The 19,397-nt window shown below is 36.9% G+C and overlaps 1 protein-coding gene across 5 annotated transcripts in view; it reads right to left on the bottom strand.

The window, feature by feature from the left end:
• LOC134840050 (major antigen-like) overlaps positions 1–14,584 on the bottom strand; it is a 116,350-nt gene extending 101,766 nt beyond the window's left edge. For 3 of the 5 annotated variants that reach the window (XM_063855687.1, XM_063855688.1, XM_063855690.1), the window contains exons 1-14: positions 14,179–14,584; positions 14,038–14,111; positions 13,862–13,960; positions 13,733–13,789; positions 13,432–13,508; positions 13,282–13,369; positions 12,913–13,203; positions 12,483–12,713; positions 11,748–11,918; positions 11,331–11,351; positions 10,878–11,039; positions 7,833–10,757; positions 4,479–4,550; positions 1,902–2,033 (exon numbers count right to left, since the gene is read on the bottom strand). In XM_063855687.1, the coding sequence (XP_063711757.1) occupies positions 1,902–2,033; positions 4,479–4,550; positions 7,833–10,757; positions 10,878–11,039; positions 11,331–11,351; positions 11,748–11,918; positions 12,483–12,713; positions 12,913–13,203; positions 13,282–13,369; positions 13,432–13,508; positions 13,733–13,789; positions 13,862–13,960; positions 14,038–14,111; positions 14,179–14,581 (4,803 nt within the window). In that variant the 5' untranslated portion in view covers positions 14,582–14,584. The remainder of the gene's footprint in view (positions 1–1,901; positions 2,034–4,478; positions 4,551–7,832; positions 10,758–10,877; positions 11,040–11,330; positions 11,352–11,747; positions 11,919–12,482; positions 12,714–12,912; positions 13,204–13,281; positions 13,370–13,431; positions 13,509–13,732; positions 13,790–13,861; positions 13,961–14,037; positions 14,112–14,178) is intronic. The other 2 variants (XM_063855691.1, XM_063855692.1) reach the window with 2 other exon arrangements.
• Between the last annotated feature and the right edge of the window lie 4,813 nt (positions 14,585–19,397).

The following is a 19,397-nucleotide window of genomic DNA, read 5'->3' as shown; positions in this document are numbered from 1 at the left end:
AAGTGATTGCACTATTTAAGTCTCGTTTTTTTTCGCTTTCAATTTGCCTCTTGACCTAAATTAATTATTGAACCTTTTGATCTGATGTCATATGATGTGATTCCTTTACGGGGCAACCTTCAACAAGCCTCTCGTTGGCTTTCTGGTTGTCCTATCATGAGTTATCTTTGAATTTTTGCATATTGTGTTATGATAGTTTGATTACTCATGATGAATATTTAAATAAATAAATAAAATAAATAAAATTACAGAAATTAATCAAAAAAACTTGCTACTATGAAAAATGCTAACAGCTAAAAAAAATAATCATTGATGCGCCAACTAAGCCGACAGAACATATGCAGATAAACAAAAAGCCGAAAATGGAATTTTAAATTAGAATTTTAAATAATCGCAAGCCTTATTAGTAGAAAAATTACTAGCAAAAAAATCGAAAACTACATCTACAAAAATTTCAAAACTTTTAACTGTATAAATTAAAATAAAATCAATGAATTACAAGAAAAGGCATATGAAAACTGTGCCAGATAATTTAAATAGCATTTAAAAAATGGATAACGAAATGACGGAAACTAGAAGGAATACCAGAAAACCGAAAAAAAAACGACATTTTTCAAGAAAATTATTTGAAAAAGTGATTAGTGCTTGAAACAAAATTCATCAATTAATACTCAAAAGCTGATAAATTTGATGATGAAATTTTCAAGAAATTGAGCACATCAACCATAGAGCAAGAAATTTACCATACCTAATAAAATGACCTCTGTGAACAAGGTTGTTTACCAGAAAAAAATCTTGCACCCGGTAGCAACACTTCGCTGATCACCAGGGTAATGACGTTAAATTGATATGCTTTGAAGACTCGCACCAAAAGACAACCAGCAAAAAATATGGAGGCATTACACAGCCATATCTCAACTACCGATATTCGATTGACACAATATATAACTTTATTAACAAATTCTTCTGCATATCCCATGCAAAGCAAAATGGTCGAGCAGAAAATGATGCTTTACTTACATTAATTAATTTCTTTAGTAAATCTTTGTTATAAACACTCTCGAAGGACACCATTGTTCCAAATCTGTGGATTACTGTCAGTTATAGTATTTTTTCCAGCTAATTTTGACTAACTCAAGGAAAATTGTAGCATAAGATCACAGCCCATCTGACCTCCCAGTTTAATTAAACTAGAATGTTACCGCTATATCTAAACATTTAACTATAGTTACCGCTCGTTTTCACATAGTTCAATGGCATTTTCCAGAAAAAAAAGCCGACCGAAATTTGGAAAAGTGCCACTGAACTCAAGAAACCAAAAAAGTTCAACTTTCGAACTTCGAAGAAAACCATTTATGCCCTTAAAGCTCTTTGAATTTCAAGAACAATCATTGATTGACACTTTTTTGATAAAATTAACCCAATTTGAGAAAACTGGATCAATAGTAATTATTTATTCCCCTGGGGAACTTGAAGTTAAAATGCAGAAATCCACCACAATTTCCTTGACCTTTACATTTTATTGTTCGATAGTGGAGTTTGTCTTCCTTCAAAGAAAGGAACTCAACTGAAATTTAAAAAATCAAAAGTCAAACCCCGAAAAATGGAACTTGAGCGTGAACCTAGTTTTAGGAACTTTTCCTCAAAAAGGTATCATGACCCATAAAAGTGTCTTCTCTACATTAACTGACACTTAATAACAGCAAATATAAACAAAAAATAGCAAAATATATTTTTTCGCCTTTAATATTTTGTTCGTTTTTGACTTTTTTCTCAAATCAATTTGGTCGGAACATTCTGCGATTCTTGCACAGCAACCAGCAATCCTTTTTGCTTCTTTTTCTTCAAAAAAAAATTCAGATCCATCAAAATCTGCACCTCCTCACTTCTAGGAAACATACCTGGTCTTTGAGGCGTGTCATCTGGTCACACAGTCCCTGCACTGCCTTGTCCTTTGTCTGCAGAAGATCCTGCAGAGAAGTCACTGTGGAGGTGAAAGTGGTCTCCATATCCTTGCATCCCTCCTCCAGAGACTAAAATATTAACATCTGTTCAGAAAAAGAAGTGGTATTTACAAGCGTAAAAAAAAAACAATTGACAAAAATAGACAAATGTAGCCATTTCGAATCAATTTTTCAACGATCGAGTTCCAAAAAAATTGATCACCTCTTTGAATTTTGAAAACATTTTATTATTATTTTTTTTTGATAACACTAGCCTGCTTTTAAAAAAAACTGGATCAATAAATTTGTTAATCCATTTAATCTGGAAGTCACATAAAATCTGCGCTCCATTTCCCTTTTGATACTGGAGAAAACGATTCACCTTTCTTTCGGTAACTGAATTTGTAAAAGTAATTAAATAGAATTTAAAAGTCAAGCCAGCATAACTTTACACCGAGTATGAGCACATTTCAACCACAAGTTTCAAATAGACCTGAAAAATAGACCTTAAAAAAATAAACGCTCAAATCGACCATTAACATTAAAAGAAACGCATTATGGGCAGCGGATGTGAGCAAAGCTTTTAAACCAAAAATTCGCAATTATAAAGAGACAAAGAGGAGCTTCGTATCACTTGCGAAAAAACGCATGAGTAGCATTGCAAGCTAGCGAAATGAAAATGAGACAAAAATAACAGCCGGAAAAAATAGTTGAAATTGCTTTTTTTGTAAAAAAAAAAATGAATATAACCAACAACGGGTGGAAAGATGAAAACAATGAAACCAAAACCATGATAAAAAATTGTTAGAAGAAGCTAACAGGCAGTTGGAAAACAGTCAATGAACGTAACAAAACAGAAATCATAGCAGACAGACATTCGTAAAATAGTCTATGAACGCAAAAAAAAGACTTACTTCCTGAAAATTTCCAATTTCGAAGACAAAAATATATGGCCTTAAAGCCATACATTTACATTTCAAGAACAATTTAAGATTGGCATTTTAGATAGAATTAACCCAACTGGAGACACAGAGGCGAAGCTCCGCTTCGCAAACACTAGCGAGAACACGACAAAAAAAGCAGCTCTATAAAGTGTAATAAGAAAAAAAGTAGAAATAAGCCTCAAATTAGCAAACAATTCGGCTACCTCTGAGATTCGAGCATCGACTTAAAGATTAAGAGTCTCACACCCTATCCACTCAGCCACGGAAGCTTAATAGTACATAGCCAAACAATCATCTCAAATAAAGCAGAGAACAGATGCTATGCAATTTCCAATGCTACAGCAGTGAAATTCCCAAATAAGTGAACACTTTTAATGAACATTTTTATTTGCGAGTTAGGTTAGAAAAAAGAAGGTTCTTAACAATACACTAAGCTGACGCTAATGTAACAACTAGACCAATAGGCAAAGTTTTTACTCCGCTAGGAAATTATTCAAAATCAATAGTTTAAGGAACAAATTAGAACGTCTTTAACTACAAAACTTGCTTCAATCAAAGGAAAATAGCCAGAGGAAAATAAGATTTGGAAGTAAGCCGACAAAAAATAAGCGGACAATTAATAATACGATAATTAAATTTCTACAAAAAAAGATAAGTTAGAAAAAATCTGCTCCTGGCTAAATCGAAATCAAGCATGGTCGTCAACTCCAAACTGAACAGGCAAAATTGGTACCTCGATCTCGATATACTATTAAAGTAAACCGAGCAAATAATTCAGTGATTCTGTTCATAAAGTTATTAACCCCAAAAAGTCGTCTATATTCTGTCTTGATAGCGCTTGCTAATCGCAAGCGTAATCAAGGTTCATTTACATTCCTGAAAAAATGGCAATTATGTGAGTAAAACTTCTACACAGAGGCGAAGCTGCGACTTCACAAACATAATCGAGGAAATGTCAAAAGGTAGCTCAAGAAAAGTCAATAAGTGAAAAAAAGCAAGGCAAAACTAATAAAAATATGCTATACAACCTTAACGTATAAAACTCTGCATTACAACCTTAAAAACTATCCAATTAAAATTATAATGCTATGCAGCAAAATTAATCCAGATTTGATGTTTTCATCGCAAAAGTGCCACCAAGCAAATGAGCAACTTTATTTACGACTTAGGTCTAGTTGTCCATAATATGACACTACGCTGCCTTTGTACAATTAAATAAACTCCTATTATCCAGTTGCAATACTCCAAGTATCCGACGGTAAACGTTAGAAAACGGTTCAAAAAATCTGGAAAAAAGCAAAAAACATTTTTTTAAATGAACATGAAATTTGGATGTCAAAAAAAAAACATAATTTTAGGAATATTTTGTGGCATTGCTTATCTTTAGTTTGGCTCGTCATATTAAAAGCAGACATCTTTTGTCAGCAAACTCTTTCCGGTGGTTTGCCGATTTTTAAAACGGCTCCAGCTTCAAAACATCATACATTAAATGACACTTTTATCTTATTCACGAGGCAGGTGTCAGTCATCTCAATGTTAAAAACTAGAGATTATCCGGTTTAAAAAAACTCCGAAGTATTTATTCTCCAACCTGTATAACAGCGTCTTTCTTCTTCCCATCAACTTCTTGCTTCTTTAACATTTTTTCCAGATCTTCCACTATCTAAAAACGCATGTTAAATTATTATCAACCTATTTCGGTTACGATTTATTTGGGATATATTTTTTTCGTGCTATTAACGGCAGATTTTCCGTTTACATTACAACATCAAAACAAAAATTTCAAACTCAAGCGAAGCGGAGCTTTGCACTACTCGCGACACAACACAAACATATAAATAGGACGTCGGAAAAAAAGATAAAATATTGAAAAAAGGTGAAACAAAATTACGTTGTCTCGATAAAAGATAACTAGAGGCCAGCTTAAGCTGCAAGTAGTTTTTTTTGGTAATTTTGGAATTTTTACACAGAGGCGAAGTTGCACTTAACATACACAAGCAAAAATATGACTGATAACGTTACTGGGAAAAACTGAATGAGTAAAATTTTGAGTCTTCAAAATTTTTTAAGTGACGCATGCCAATTATGAAGCATTAGCAGTACCAGTCAATTTGAAAAAAAAAAGAAATCTACCAAAAAAGATGCCTCAATTTATAGAGCTGTCTATGGAGCAGTAATAACCTGAAAAAAACAAATGTAATGAAAATAAAATGAATTTTTTTTATTTGAGATTTGTTTTGTGAAAATCATCCCCCCACGCCATATTAAGTACAAAGTGATATATTTAGCTCCTATTAAAAAATAAATTATGTCAAATAAGCTTCCATCAACCAATTTGGAACGATTACTATGACGGATTAAATCTCCGCGTTAATTGTCCCAAATTGGCCAAAATGGCAATTTTTAAACTCCCATAACTTTACGAAAGTCGGAACAATAATAGTCAGCGTTAAAATTTGCTGGCTGTACAGCATTGGCTGTACTTAATAGCTGGTTATTGATCAAAATGAACAATTTCAAAATGAACTCATTTTATAGCAACAATATTTGTGTTGCAACAATATTTGCAACTTAGGTTGGGAAAAAAAGATAGTTCATACTATAACACAAGCATTGCTTGTGTAAATATTAATGCAGGATGAAATGAGTAATTACAAAACATAGCAACAGAAAATTGCAAAAGAGTCAATGATTCAAAAGTCAAACCTCGAAAAAGTAATTTTAAAGACTGAACAAATTTTAGATTTTCTTTCAAAAAAAAAAACGATAAAAAATCATCGCGAGCTATATAAGAGTCTGAATTACGTTTATCGACCCCTAAAAACTGATTTCGCCCAAAACTGAAATAAGTGAGTGGGGAGAAAACGTAAGAGAAATTGGAATCTTACCAAAGACCTCATACCAATAGGACAGGGGAAACTCCCTCTACCCGTTCTCTCCATGGAACGCAAATCTCAGAGGGTAGTTTTTGAGAGAAGTCAAAAAGCGTGAAAAAAAAACGCTCAAAAAATCGAAGAGAAATAACTTCTTGTTAAGAAAATTGAGTGTAGCCGATTATTCAGGGTAACTTCGCACAGCCTGTTTTCTCCATTGAACCTGAAATTTCAGATTTGGGATGGTTGTTTTCGAGAGAGGTCAAAAAAGTTTCGAAACACGTCCCAAAAATCAAAAATTGACTTTTCCGAGAGTGATTACATTTTGTCTGAAAAAACATGAATTCATTCGCTTATACATGAGAGCTTCCAACAGCAATTCCTTTCGCTTGAAAACAAAATCTCAGATTTGTGAGGGTAGTTATGGAGAAAAGTCAAAATGTTTGGAAAAAACGGACAAATAAAAAAATTGACTTTAACGAGAATCATAGCTTTTTGTGTAAAAAAAATTGGCGAGCCGCTAATGCAGAAGAAATTCGGATAAATTTTTACTTGAATTGAACGCAGAAAATTTGGGAGAGTAGTTTCAAAAAACGCCAAAAAAAACAAATATTGACATTTACGAGGCCCATAACTTTCGTGTAAATGGGTGAGAGTCGAATATTCAGGAAAAATCCGTTATTTCGATTGAGCCCAAAATCTCAGATTTTGGATGGTGGTTTTAGAGAAAAGTCAAAAAGAATGAAGATCAAAAAATCGAATATTCGACTAATCCGAGGGCCGTAACTTTTTGTGTAGAAGAGTTTGAGCATATCCGTTTGTTCAGAAGAGCTTCTGACAACCCGTTCTATCCATTTAATGGGCCAATTATTCCCCCACCGACTTTTTTTGAAGACTGAAGACAGTGTGGTTAAGTAAAAAGTGACTATGGGATTAAATAGGCACACAGAACAAAAGACAACCTTTCTATTGACACCATTTTTTTTTGAATCAGTGAAGTATTTTTGGAGACCTATGCATTTTCTTAAAACCTATTTTGATCGAACGGCAAATCTACTTTAACTTGCCAAGCAACACATTTGAATTTTAAATTAGCAACTAAACAAAAATTACGAAGCCAAATTAAAGCCGACACAGTTGAGTCGAAAAAAAAATTGACTTCATAAAAACTTTTTTAAAAATTCCAGCCCCCCCCCTGAAATTACAATGATCATCACTTTTAACTTCCATGATACTTGCTTGCAGCAATAGAAAAACCCGAGATGCGGCGCTATATTCAGGAATAATCCGTTATTTCGATTGAACCCAGAACAAAAAAAAAATCCAAAAATGTGGGCCAAATATTCCCCCCCACAGACTTTTTGGAAGACTGAAGACAGTTTGGTTAAGTAAAAAGAGACTGTGAGATTAAATAGGCACACAGAAGAGTAGACAACCTTTCTATTGGCACCATTTTTTTGAATCAGTGAAGTATTTTTGGAGGCCTATACATTTTCTTAAAACCTATTTTGATCGAACAGCAAATCTAGTTAACTTGCCAAGCAACACATTTGAATTTAAAATTAGCAACTAAACAAAAATTACGAAGCCAAATTAAAGCCGACACAGTTGAGTCGAAAAAAATTGACTTCATAAAAATTTTTTAAAAAATTCCAGCCCCCCCCCCCCCCCCCCCCTCAAATTACAATGATCATCACTTTTTTTAACTTCCATGATACTTGCTTGCAGCAATCGAAAAATCCGAGATGCGGCACCTAAGACGAAAAAATTTAAGCAGACAAACGAAAGCCAGACAATTCAATTTTTACCGGAAATTTTTCAATTTCGTACATACTGAAAAAAAAACAAGACTGGGACTCAAACCCCAGTCTTGAAGCTGCAAAAGCAACCGCCTTACCTACAGGGCAAGTGGGAAGGACCCTGCAAGTGTTAGCATTTTTAAATAAAGCAAGTTAATTTCTTGTACAAAAAGCTGTTTATGGGAAATCTAGTTGCCGCTTACAAGACACTTTTTCTTTCAAGTGCAAGAGCATTTCAAACACAAGAATTTTTTTATACTTCAATTTTCGTACCTTTTTATAGTCCTTCTCAGACTGTTTTTCCTTCCGTTCCTCACTTCTCCCGTTCATCTTTTCCTCTTTATTCCACTGATCCAAGTCGTCATTTCGTGTCTGCTCGACTGCCTGCGACTGCATGCTTTCCATCTGCCTCTGCAGATTCCCAACTGTGAAGTTCAACTGGGCAACTGTCTCGGACAGATCTGCCCTCTTTTGGGTCGCACTGATTTTATACTGCTCAAACTGCAGTTTAACTGATGCCAATTCTTCGTTCTTCGAACGCAACTCTTGTTTCATTCTCTTTAAATACTCATCTGAGATGCTTTCTTTTTCTTTTTCGTTCTTTTTGGAGCTAAACGTCTCAGTTTTTTTCAGATTCTTTTTCCGAAACTCTTCTTCTTCCTCAGATTTCTTTTTTGAAGGACCCTCGACTTGATCTTTCTTCGAATCCGACCTGCCACAAACAGGACAGGCATTACCGTCAACTTGGTCTTCAGTGTATAGCTGTTTATGTTTAGCTTGATATTCATTAGCGAACTGCTTGTTACTATATTGCACATCAAATCCGGAAACAGTTGACGCTGTTTCGCTCAGGTTGCATGAAGAATCATTTAACCGAACCAATTCCTCTATTTTCGCCTTCAGACTGCTGACTTGCTTCTCTTTTGCTTTATTCTCAGATTTATACTTTTGCAACTTCTGGGTTATTTTCTCAACTAGTGCCAAAATATCTGCCAGAGAAGCTTCGGTTCCATATTGGTTTTCACCACTTGATACAGCTGCTAATCGTGACAAATGCTGGTAAAGTTGAGAGTAATCGTTAATCTCGCCACCATCGGTTTGAGAAAACTCTTCAAACATAACAGAACTATTATTTTTGCTTGCTTGTTTAGCCGAATCCGCTTCAATTGACGACTTCAAATCAATGTTACGTTTCTTTTCAACTTCAAGTTTGCTTTGCATGTCATCAAAAATATTCTCGCTTTTCAGAATCTGTTGCTTTAGTCTAGACACTTCTGCTTCTAGGTCATTCACCTTTTGTCTTGACAATTCTAAATCGTTGTTCGATTCAACGAGAAGTTTTTTCAACTCGTCGCTAGTCGTGTGATAATTATCAAACAATGAAGTATTTGCCAATTTTTCCCCTGAACTCATAGGGTAAAGAGTTTTTTCTCGTCTAAATGCTGGTCGCTGCAAATCATTGGAGCTCTGGGGTTTAATGCCATTTTTCTTCTCTTTATCAATTAATATTTTGCTTTCCTCTAATTCTGATCTCAGTTCATCGATCTTGCTCTTTAACTCCGAGTTCTCATCTTCGACATCTTTAAGAAGTGATCTCAGTTTTTTGTTGTCATGTTCAAGTTCTAATTTACCATAGCCATGTTGAGAGATCGTATCTTTGATTTTCATTATATCTGATTCCAGTTCTTTGATGTACCCAACATGCGATGACTTTTCGTTTTCGAGTTCCTTCATTCCCGATTTCAGTTTTGAATTCTCACTTTCTAGTTCTGATTTAACTTTTTCTAAATGATCGATTATCTCTCCCTGCTCGTTTATTTTACCTAAGAGGTTTGCGATTTCGTTTTCCTTAGAAAACATGCTATTTTCTAACGCTTTCAGCTGGCGTTTCAAATTATCGTTGGTCGAATCTAGACCTTTTATTTCGTTGGCCATATGATCGGAATTCTTTGCTAATTCCTTTTCTATGTCTTGCTGTTTACTTTTGAGACCATCGATAATATCGGCCTTAGACGAATTCGAGGAAATAAGGTTTTCTACCTCTTTTCTCAGCTTACTATTATCATCTTTTACACTTTTTAACTGTTTCTCAATTTGACCGTTTTCTTGTCTCAGGGATTTTTCTCTGTCCTCCATATCAAACTTCATCCGTTCCACGTTTGCTCTATTTTCCTTTTCGCTCTTTTCCAGTTGCGCAGCCTTCTGGTAAGCGAACTGAAGTTCTCTGTTATTTTCTTCCAGCCTTTTATCAACATTGTCCGAATCTTGTTGACTTTTAAGCTTAACATCTTTCAGTTCCTTTTCTTTTTCTTCGATCAAACTTCCGAACTCTAATTTTGAATTTTCCAACTCTTCGATTCGTCTGTTTGCGCTTAAAAGCTGCGATTTCAAAGAGTCAACTTGAGTTCTTAGACAAGACAGTTCAGTCAGTGACGAATTTATAACGTGCTCCTTGTTGCCCAAATCTTTATTTGCTTGCATCAACAAATCCTTTTTCGCTTTTACTTCTGAATCTAGTTGCGCCAATTTGTCTTGGTAATCGTCGACACGTTCTTTGAAACATTTGATTTCTTCGGATCTTTTGTCTAACTCTAACTTCAAAACACTATTTTCGGTTTCCAGCTTGTTCAGACTCCTTCCCAAAGATTCTTTAGCCGATTTCAAATCTTCAACATCTTTTTCTCTTTCATTCAACATATCGTTCGTTCGGTTCAAATCTTTCTCAAGACCATAAATTTTATCCAAAAATTGTTCTTTTTCCGATTCCGTACTTTTCAGTTTGCTGTTTTCGCTTCTGAGAGAACTGTTCAAATCTTCTTCCTCACTTAATTTTTCCTTAAGATCTTTCAATTTTTTCTCTACATCTTTTAATTGTGAATCTTTTTGCTCGTTTTGGACTTCGAGTTGTTGCAATTTTGTCTGCATGTTTTTAACTTCTTTCTTAATTTTATCCAAATTTTCCCCCTGCGATCCTTTTTCCTGCATCAATTGTCGATTTTTGGCCTCCAATTCGTTCACGCTTCGAGACGACCGTTCCAAGTCATTTTTCAAATCTTGTATTTGTTCTTTCAAATCCTCTTTTTCCATAGCCGCTTTCGAGTTTTCCTTCAAAAGCGAGTTTATGCTGTATTTTTGTTCCGAGGATTTTTTATCCGCGTCTTCCACGTTTTTCTGCAGCGTAGCCAATTCCTCTGCCACCTTTCAACAAAATTAGAATTGTTAAGTCATATTCAACGCGAAATTTCTTGAATTAAACAAATATTTTTGCTGTGATTTATTCAATTTGGCATCAGAATTCGATCCAAAATTCTTACCAACCTTTTTCCGCTCATAGTTATTTTCTCTGAGTTTCGCTTCGCTGGTTTCTAGCTGAAGTTCTAGTTTTTCTTTTTCTTTCCTGCAGTTTTCCAGCTCGACTGATTTGCATTTCATATTCAGATTTAACTCGTCCAGTTGGCTTTGCAGCTCACGCACTTCTTCCTAAACCAGAGACTTTTTTCAAAAAAAAAATCTGATAAAAGCAAAGAAAATCAGTTCAATGCACTGACGATGATTGTTTTAAAAATTAAAATTCTACTCTTTAAAACGTTATACAAGCAGTCCTAGAGGATTAAAATATCCATTTTATTAGGTGAATTAATTTATCATTGCCTGCCAGCACAAAACTTGAGTTGAGGTTAATACTAGTCTAAATGGTGAACAGTCAAATTAATTAGGATAAAAACAAAATAGTTGATTATGTATAAATGGAAAACATTGATATGAATTAACCTTCCACTTTTGATAAACAACCTGAAATCATAAATTATTCATAAGACTAACGAACTGACAATAATTCCCATTTCTGCCCCAAAATCCGTCAATACCGATTTCTGTAACAGTGAAATGGGGTAAACTTAAGCAGTTTCGATGACAATCATCAGTACGTTTGTTCAATATGAACTGAAAATGAAGTTGCAAAATTAGAGATTGCTCCCAGATTGCCAAAATTACTCTTTTCAAAGAGGTGATATTCGATCATTTTAGATACAATTCGGGCCGTCTGAAATAAAAGAAAACAAAAAGAAAAACTCGCTTGTTATTTCCCACTACTTTGTCAAATCTGAAATACTTTGCGATTTGTCGCTTTCATTATAGGTTGCGAGTTGTCTTATGTTGCGAGTTGTCGCGCTACCTTCACTCACTCACCGAGTGGTTGACACCGTCCTTCATCGCACTCTCCAGACCCACTATCTTCTCCTCCAAGTCTGCCTTGTCCCTCAGAGCTCTATCTAGTTTCACCCTTCCACTCTCAACTACATTCTCTTTCTCCTCCATTTGAGTCTGGCTGCGACGAAGATCACTCTGCAGTTGCTGCACCTGAAGAAGCAAACAATCAATTGAATGTCGAGAAAACTTAGGAACTCCAGCGTTCAAGCATTAGTTTACTAGCAAAGTGATAGTAATTCATTAATCATGAAGCGTACAATCATTCACCAAGTTTATGCTTTTTGAATAAATTAAATTCTAAAGATCCTCAAAATTGCTTCAACTGTGGATTTCGACGAAAAATTTCCAATTTCTAATCCACCTTTAAAACTGAAGGTCATTCGCGTTTGCGCACCATTTGCTTTTTGCTATTGCAGAGCGAAAATTGCGAGCGTAAAAAGAGCGAAGATCAGAAGTCAGTCATTAGACGATATGAGCTGCAACTAAATGGTTGTTAAATAGCGTAGACTTCAACCGTGCATTGCATTTGCCCTCAGCTTCAGTTCATACCCGAGAGAGCTCGGTTGCAGAAATTTAAACTGATTGCGTAATAGTTTTAAGATCATTTTATGACGAAATTGGCCATACATATTTGAATAAATCTGCCAAAATAATGTCGTTACAGCGTCAATGTCACAAACTCCGACTCGCAATTTCTTCGTAAAACTTATTCACCTGTTCGTGCTTGTCTGCCATCTGTTTATGCAACTGCTGCACCTGGTCCATTGCACTGGCTAAGTCCCTCTCTTTACTCCTCACACTTCTCTTCAGCTGGTCTCTCTCCTCGGTCACTGTCCTCAGTTGGGATTCGGCTGATATTGACACTCTCGCAGCCGCCTCTGTGTCACTGTGCGACATGTGCTCGGCCTCAATGCGAGCTAGCTTCTCTTCATACGCTGACATTATCTAGCAACAACATCAAGTGCTCGCTTTTTCGTCCAAAAGACAGTACAAGCGTCCTGGTTAATTTTTATTTTCTATAACATCGCAAAAACTTGAATGAAAAACATAAATAGATGGACTTCAGGAAAAATGAATTCTAGATTCTAAGGAAAACAATAAAAAATCAGGCAAAAAATTTGACATTTTGGCTTTTGATACTCACTCTAGTTTTCATTTCAAGTTCTTTCGATTTGCTTTCCAGCTCCTTGGTTGCTTTGTCCAGTTTCGACTCCAAGGCTTCGATGTTAAGTCTTCTATCTGGTGATGTAAATGTTGCTCTGCTATTGCACTTGTAGCACAGTTTTTCTCCGCTGCGAGACAATGAAGACGGTGGTGTCCGAGACTCGATAGGACTATGTACAGAATTGGAGACAAATTTGTTTCGAAGCTTGTCAATTTCATCATCTTTTCTGCCTAACTCTCGTTTCAAATTGGAAATCGAAAACTCGTAGTTCTAAAAACGACGTTTCAGTTTTATTAAAAAACTCGAATTAGGTTGCCTTTAGCTGTTCTGCTTAACAAATATGCTGACCTGCTTCAACTTGGACATCTCGCGGTCATTTGAAGCTTTTTCATCTCTCAGCATAGAATCATCTTTAGAGAATGTGCCGATAACTTTTCTACAAAAAAATAACTTTCAGCATACGATAAAAATAAAGATATTTCAACAATTGAAATTTACTTTGCATCATCTAGCAGTCGCTCTTTCTCCGTTAGCTTTTCTCGAATTTGGTCCCTCTCCAAGTGCAGGTTGACATTCTAAAAATTTTAATACAATGTTTTTGATTAAAGACAATTTCACTAGTTACAAAAACATAACTACTGTAACTATACAGAAGATAAAACATTATTGCAACCTACTAAAGAAACAGATATCAGATCAGAAACAACTATTACTTATAAATTTTATTGGGAATGCTTTTTAGGATCCCTCTATAGTTAAATAACAGATAACATTTAAAAAACACATTCAACCATTAAACCTTTCTGGAAGCACTACTCGAGCCGAGTACATAGTCAAGTGCCTCGTTTCCCGCTTGCTGCAAACCATTCATGTACATATTGAAGCGGAAGAGTAAAACAATCAAAATGCAGACGAAAGTACAACTCACTTGAATGCGAAGATCTTTATCTGTGAGCGACGAATCTTGTTCGAAATAATAAATTCTCAATTTCAAATTGAAGTTATCGATTCTCAATTGTTCGATTAACTAAAAAATAAACAAACAATAATAAAAATTGCAATTAAAACTTACAACTCATGTACGAATTATTCAAATTTGCTTACTTTGGCGGAATCTTTGACTGCCGTTTTATGGAACATCCTCTCATCCACAGTAAAATTATCATCAGAAACAGCTTCTAAAATGCATTTTATTGAAAAGAAAATTGGCTCAAACTCAGCAGTTATTTGATGAAAAATACTTGCCAATATCCACATCTACATTAGCGTCGTCAATTAAAGATGCTTCATTGGAAGTAAGAGCTGAAAAGACGGAGGCATTCCCGATCTGCTCATTGGGATCTAATATGCGCACATGGCCTACAGTCATATCGGTGCCTCCAATAGGTCTCATATCAGGGGAGAAAAATTCTTCGGAAGAATCGTCATTTCTGCTTTCTCGCCGATAGAAATTTCGGTCTGAATGAATTTCGTCATCTGTTAGGGCAATATCTAAATTAGATTCTACAGAGTCTAACAAAGGCGCATTCTTTGAAGGCAAATCGTCCTCTCCCAGCGAATCGTCCGACTGTTTGTTTTCTTGTCGATTAATGAATGAAAGATTTGAGAAAGAAGAATCATTAGAGTGTGTACATTCTACATGTGTCATTATCTATCTGGAACAGAAAAACATAGCCAACAGACTGTTGGAAATTACCTTACTTATAGGGTGCGCTCTGCCGAAAATTGTGTTTTTTACAAGTATTTATAAGTGCGCTTTGCCTAAAAAACCATAGTTATAGGTGCGCTCTGCCGAAATGAATTTTGAAAACCCTACTTGTGTTTTTACAAGTATTTATAAGTGCGCTCTGCCAAAAAAACCATAGTTATAGGTGCGCTCTGCCGAAATGAATTTTGAAAACCCTGTTGGGCTATCTTAATAAAAAAAAATTGAACTAAAACATAAATTTGTACAATTAACAGCATACAAATTCAATCCCGCATATAAAATGTAAAAAAAAAAATAATTTTATTTGTGCGTTTCTAAGAAAAGCATATTTCACACAGATAGATAAGATTGTTCAGAACTAATACATGCTTGGGGAAGGCATTCTACAATACCAGTGGTTGTGTGTTTCTACGGTTCTATACTTATTTTCAATTTTTCTTCTTTTTTTTCATTTTATTATTTTCGCCTCATTTTTTATTTAGTAGTTTGCATTACTGCGCTTGCGATGTATCGGTCATGATTCATTAGCGATTTAACGCAAGCGCAGTAATGCAAGCTAGCAAATAAAAAGAAAGACGAAAATAACAAAATCGCGGGAAAATTTTTAAATAAAAATAACAAAGTATCGCGGGAAAAATTTTTAAATCTTCCATAATCTGATTCCGTTTAAGGGTACAAAGAAGTCACTGGAGAAGTGGAAAAGACCACTGAGATAACAGAAGTACATCAACAAAGGATATTTTATGGCGTGAGCACTGAACGGGCAGGGCAGCTCACTAAAAGAACCTAAAGCCATCATTCAAAGACTTTTGCATACCCTAAAAAAATAAAGGGACCGGATTGCTTGGTAGTAGAATCTGCTGTCAAGGAAAAAAGCGCAAGTGAAAGAGAAAATCAATAGATCTGGCTTTTAAAACAGCATAGCTAAGACACTAATACTGACACACAAAAAATGGATGGTTAGGCGGGGAGTTGAAGGGCTCATGCGAAATCAACAATGACAAGGATTGGAAAATAACAGAAAATAACGAGGCTCAGTGGCAGAATGATCATATCTTGCCCGACGTGCAAACGATCTGGGGGTATACGGTAGTGGATTCACGAGACTCGAGTGGATGGAACAAATTACGACTGATTTAGACGCATATTAGGCCGAAAATTACGAAATACCAATCCGGCTTTATGTCAAGGCGTTCAACTGTCACGCAACTGTTAAACTTCTGTGATGAGCTTTATAGGAATCACGAACTTGGTATTTCGTCTTTTGTTTTTTATGTGGATATCAAAAAGGCGTTTGACTCGGTTCCTCACCATAAATTGCTCAAAAAACTTGCGGATTTCGGTTTGGATGTTAGCTTTCTCCAATTACTTAAAAGTTATCTTTCTGGACGCTTTCAACGTGTGCGAATCAATGGTGTGCTCTCTGATTTTGTGAGCATTATGAGTGGTGTCCCGCAAGGTAGTATTCTGGGGCCGTTATTGTTCTTGTTATTTGTGAACGATCTTCCTGATTATCTCTTATCCAAGCCATCCCTCTTTGCTGATGATCTGAAATGCTGCAGTACCTCTGTTCCCGTACTTCAACGCGATCTAGATGCTGTTATCAATTGGTGTGGCGAAAATTCTCTCGATTTACATCCTGACAAATGTAAAGTCCTGAAGTTTTTTAACCACAGCTCTGAAAACCCAGATCTCTATATTGGTGATCACAAAATCGATGAATCTTTAGACGTCAAAGATCTTGGGATCATTTTCAGTTCTGATTTATCGTGGTCGCACCATGTTTCTGAAAAGTTATTCAAGTGCAACAAAGTGTACTTTATGTTAAAGCGAAATGTTCCGAGCAGTACTCCGAGACAAACGAAGGTTCGGCTCTACAAAGCATGTATTCTATCTGTGCTTACTTATGGTTCTTCTATCTGGATACCTAACAAGACCGACTTATCCAAGCTCGAAGCTTTCAACAGAAGATGTGTGAGATGGATCGGTCTGTCAGGTGATTATAAAACGTCACTGATAAAGTTAGGAATCTATCCTCTGCCATATCATATTGAAATCTCAAATCTTCTGTTTTTCCATAAACTGTTTCAGGACAAGTACGATTTAAACCCCTTCGATTTTGTTGATATAAATGACCCATCTGTATCATTACGGAGTGTTGATATATACTCTTTCAAATTAAAGAAGCGAAAATACGAGAAGACACAGTCCTTTTATTTTGACCGTATTCCTAGACTATTGAATTTCATGAAGCTTGATGTCCGTCTATCATTCCCCCGGTACAAGCGTGAAGTTATGAAGTTCTATGATACGAAGCTACGCCAAACATTCGAAGAAAACATTCCGTGTACTTGGTATGGAAAGTGCTGCTGTACCTTCTGCCGGTCATAGTTTATTTTATATATTTATATTTTTTTTTTTCGTTTTATGTTTGCATTTCATTATTTGTGATTGTAAACTCCCCACGGGGTAAATTAAGCCTTCCTCTCTCTCTCTCTCTCTCTCTCTCTCTCTCTCTCTCTCTCTCTCTCTCGCATCAGCAATCAAATTTGTCGGCAAAGACAACATAAGATCCAGATGTAAAGCAGAAGACTTCTGGCCATCGTGCGCCAGTCTTGGCGGTAGGACTGTTCTCCTCTTGATCTGAGTCTTGGTCTGGGGCCTGGTCTTGTCAGGTCATGCAGGTGGTGTTCTTCCGGATATCTTCTGTACCTGTCCCATAACAGCGTGGCACGATCTTCTATCTCCTGGTAAATTGGCCCGAGGCGCGCGTCTGTCAAAGTCGCCGAGGACGGAGTGCCTGTCGGGGTACCCGCGATGACTCGGCTTGCCCGGTTGTTGCCATCCTCGATGGGTTGGAGGTTCGACCTTGTCAGGAACGGTCCCCAGATGTCGATGTTGTAGAGGCCACCGGGTTTGGCATTGGCACAGTAAAGCTGGGCAAGGTCTTCCGAGATGAGGCCCCAGTCTTTACCCGAGGGGGCTTGCAGTAACTGGACTCGCGCTTTTATCTTTGTTGCCATCTCTGCCGCGTGGGCGCAAAAGACAGTTGCGGGTCCAGAGTGACCCCCCGGATTTCCATTCCTTTGGTGGTGCCAACAGGGGTCGCCGAGCAGGGAAAGGTCTGGATCGGCTTTTCCCGCTGTCTCTCTCGGGTCCAAGTAGACGATGAGGGCGGAAGTCTTATCAATCGAGAGCAGGACCTCGTAGTCGCTCGCCCACGACTCCACTTCTTGTAGGGCTGGCCGGAGCAGGTCGGCTGTTTCCGGCGTGGTTCTAGTGGACGCAGACATCGTAAAGTCATCAGCGAACTGGTCGGCGAACACGACCAAAGACAATTCGACCAGATCCCAGAGGGAGAAAACGTCTACGAGTACCTGGTACCCAGCGTGAAGACAGACAACTCTAACACTACAACGAGAACGCCCCCGAGACCTCAACTCACCGCCGAGCCTCGGGAGGAAGACCGCTGGAGCGTTCAGTGAACCACTCGAGACAAGAAGATGTCACGCTCTTCAAACTGAGGGCAAACAGAGCATCTTTCTTCCGTCAGACTCAGCACCGGTTTGGATACTCAGATGACCGGAGTTGAAGAAGAAACGTCGGAGCACTTCCTGAGAAGATGGACAGCCTGGGCCCAAGAAAGAAAGAAGACCATACAAGAAAACGAAGATATCACCTGCCTACATACCAATCCGGAGGGAGCCTTCCGCTTTGCACAGCTCACCTGGGCAGGTCAAAATTAATTGTCATTGCAACTAATTGCAATTAATCGAAATTTTTCTGTGCAATTAATGGATTTTCATTCCTGACCAATTACAATTAACTGTTGCGCTCTACCAATTAATTGCAATTAAATTTATCAAACGAATTTCGTAGAAATACCCTCACATTTCTCTGAAAATATAATTTTTTAATTCATCAGACAGCAATTTTAAGATTTTCAGCACTGCATAATATGCTTATTATGATCTTCGGCAAATTTCACTACCGCGAAACCTCGAAAGGCAGTTGTTTCGGAAAATCAACAAAAAAATACTGAGAGAGTGTCATAAATTGTTAACCAAGCGTGATGCTTCGGGCTAGCAAAAATTTGTACAATTATGTGCGATTTAATTTTGGGTTGTTCCAATTAATTGATTTTTAACATTCCAATGAATTGCAATGTAATTTTCAGTTGTCCAATTAATTTTTGACCTGACCTGCAGCTCATAGGACGCCGTGCGGCGTCCATCGATCAGTCAAAAGCTCCAAACACACACACACACAAAGCAAAAGACCAACCAACGAGTCCTCTTTCCGCAATCTAAATGCAGCACCAAAGACGTCGATGAAATTTTTTTCTCAGGATTGGACGCAGGAATTAACCACGCCCATGAAAGGAATAGTCAAAACTCGAACAATTATGCCGGTCTAGAAGAGGAGGAAAGCACTTTCGAGCCAGCCCTAGTTAGAACTTTCAAGACGAAATTAATCTATTCAGACAATACGGGAGCAAATTGAATAACGGCAAACATGGGCTTCAGAACTAGGCTGTGAACACTGAATACCAGATTGAAAAATTTCCTTTTGAAAAGAGATCGGGTATACAAGGACTGTAACAGTCGCCTACTTAAGTCACATGAGGTTAAAGAAAAATAGGCCCTATAACCATTGGCTCAAGAGTCAGGGAGACTATCTCTTGTGTTTTTCTACCTCGAACGGTCGGAGCCAATTCGTTTCACTTGCGACATGAGATAAAACCTCTGTTACAGCC

This window comes from Symsagittifera roscoffensis, chromosome 2 (genome assembly GCF_963678635.1).
Source record: "Symsagittifera roscoffensis chromosome 2, txSymRosc1.1, whole genome shotgun sequence".
NCBI classification, from domain to species: Eukaryota; Metazoa; Xenacoelomorpha; order Acoela; family Convolutidae; genus Symsagittifera; species Symsagittifera roscoffensis.
The sequence above is the reverse complement of the archived record's forward strand: the minus strand, read 5'-3'. Positions and strand labels throughout refer to the sequence as shown.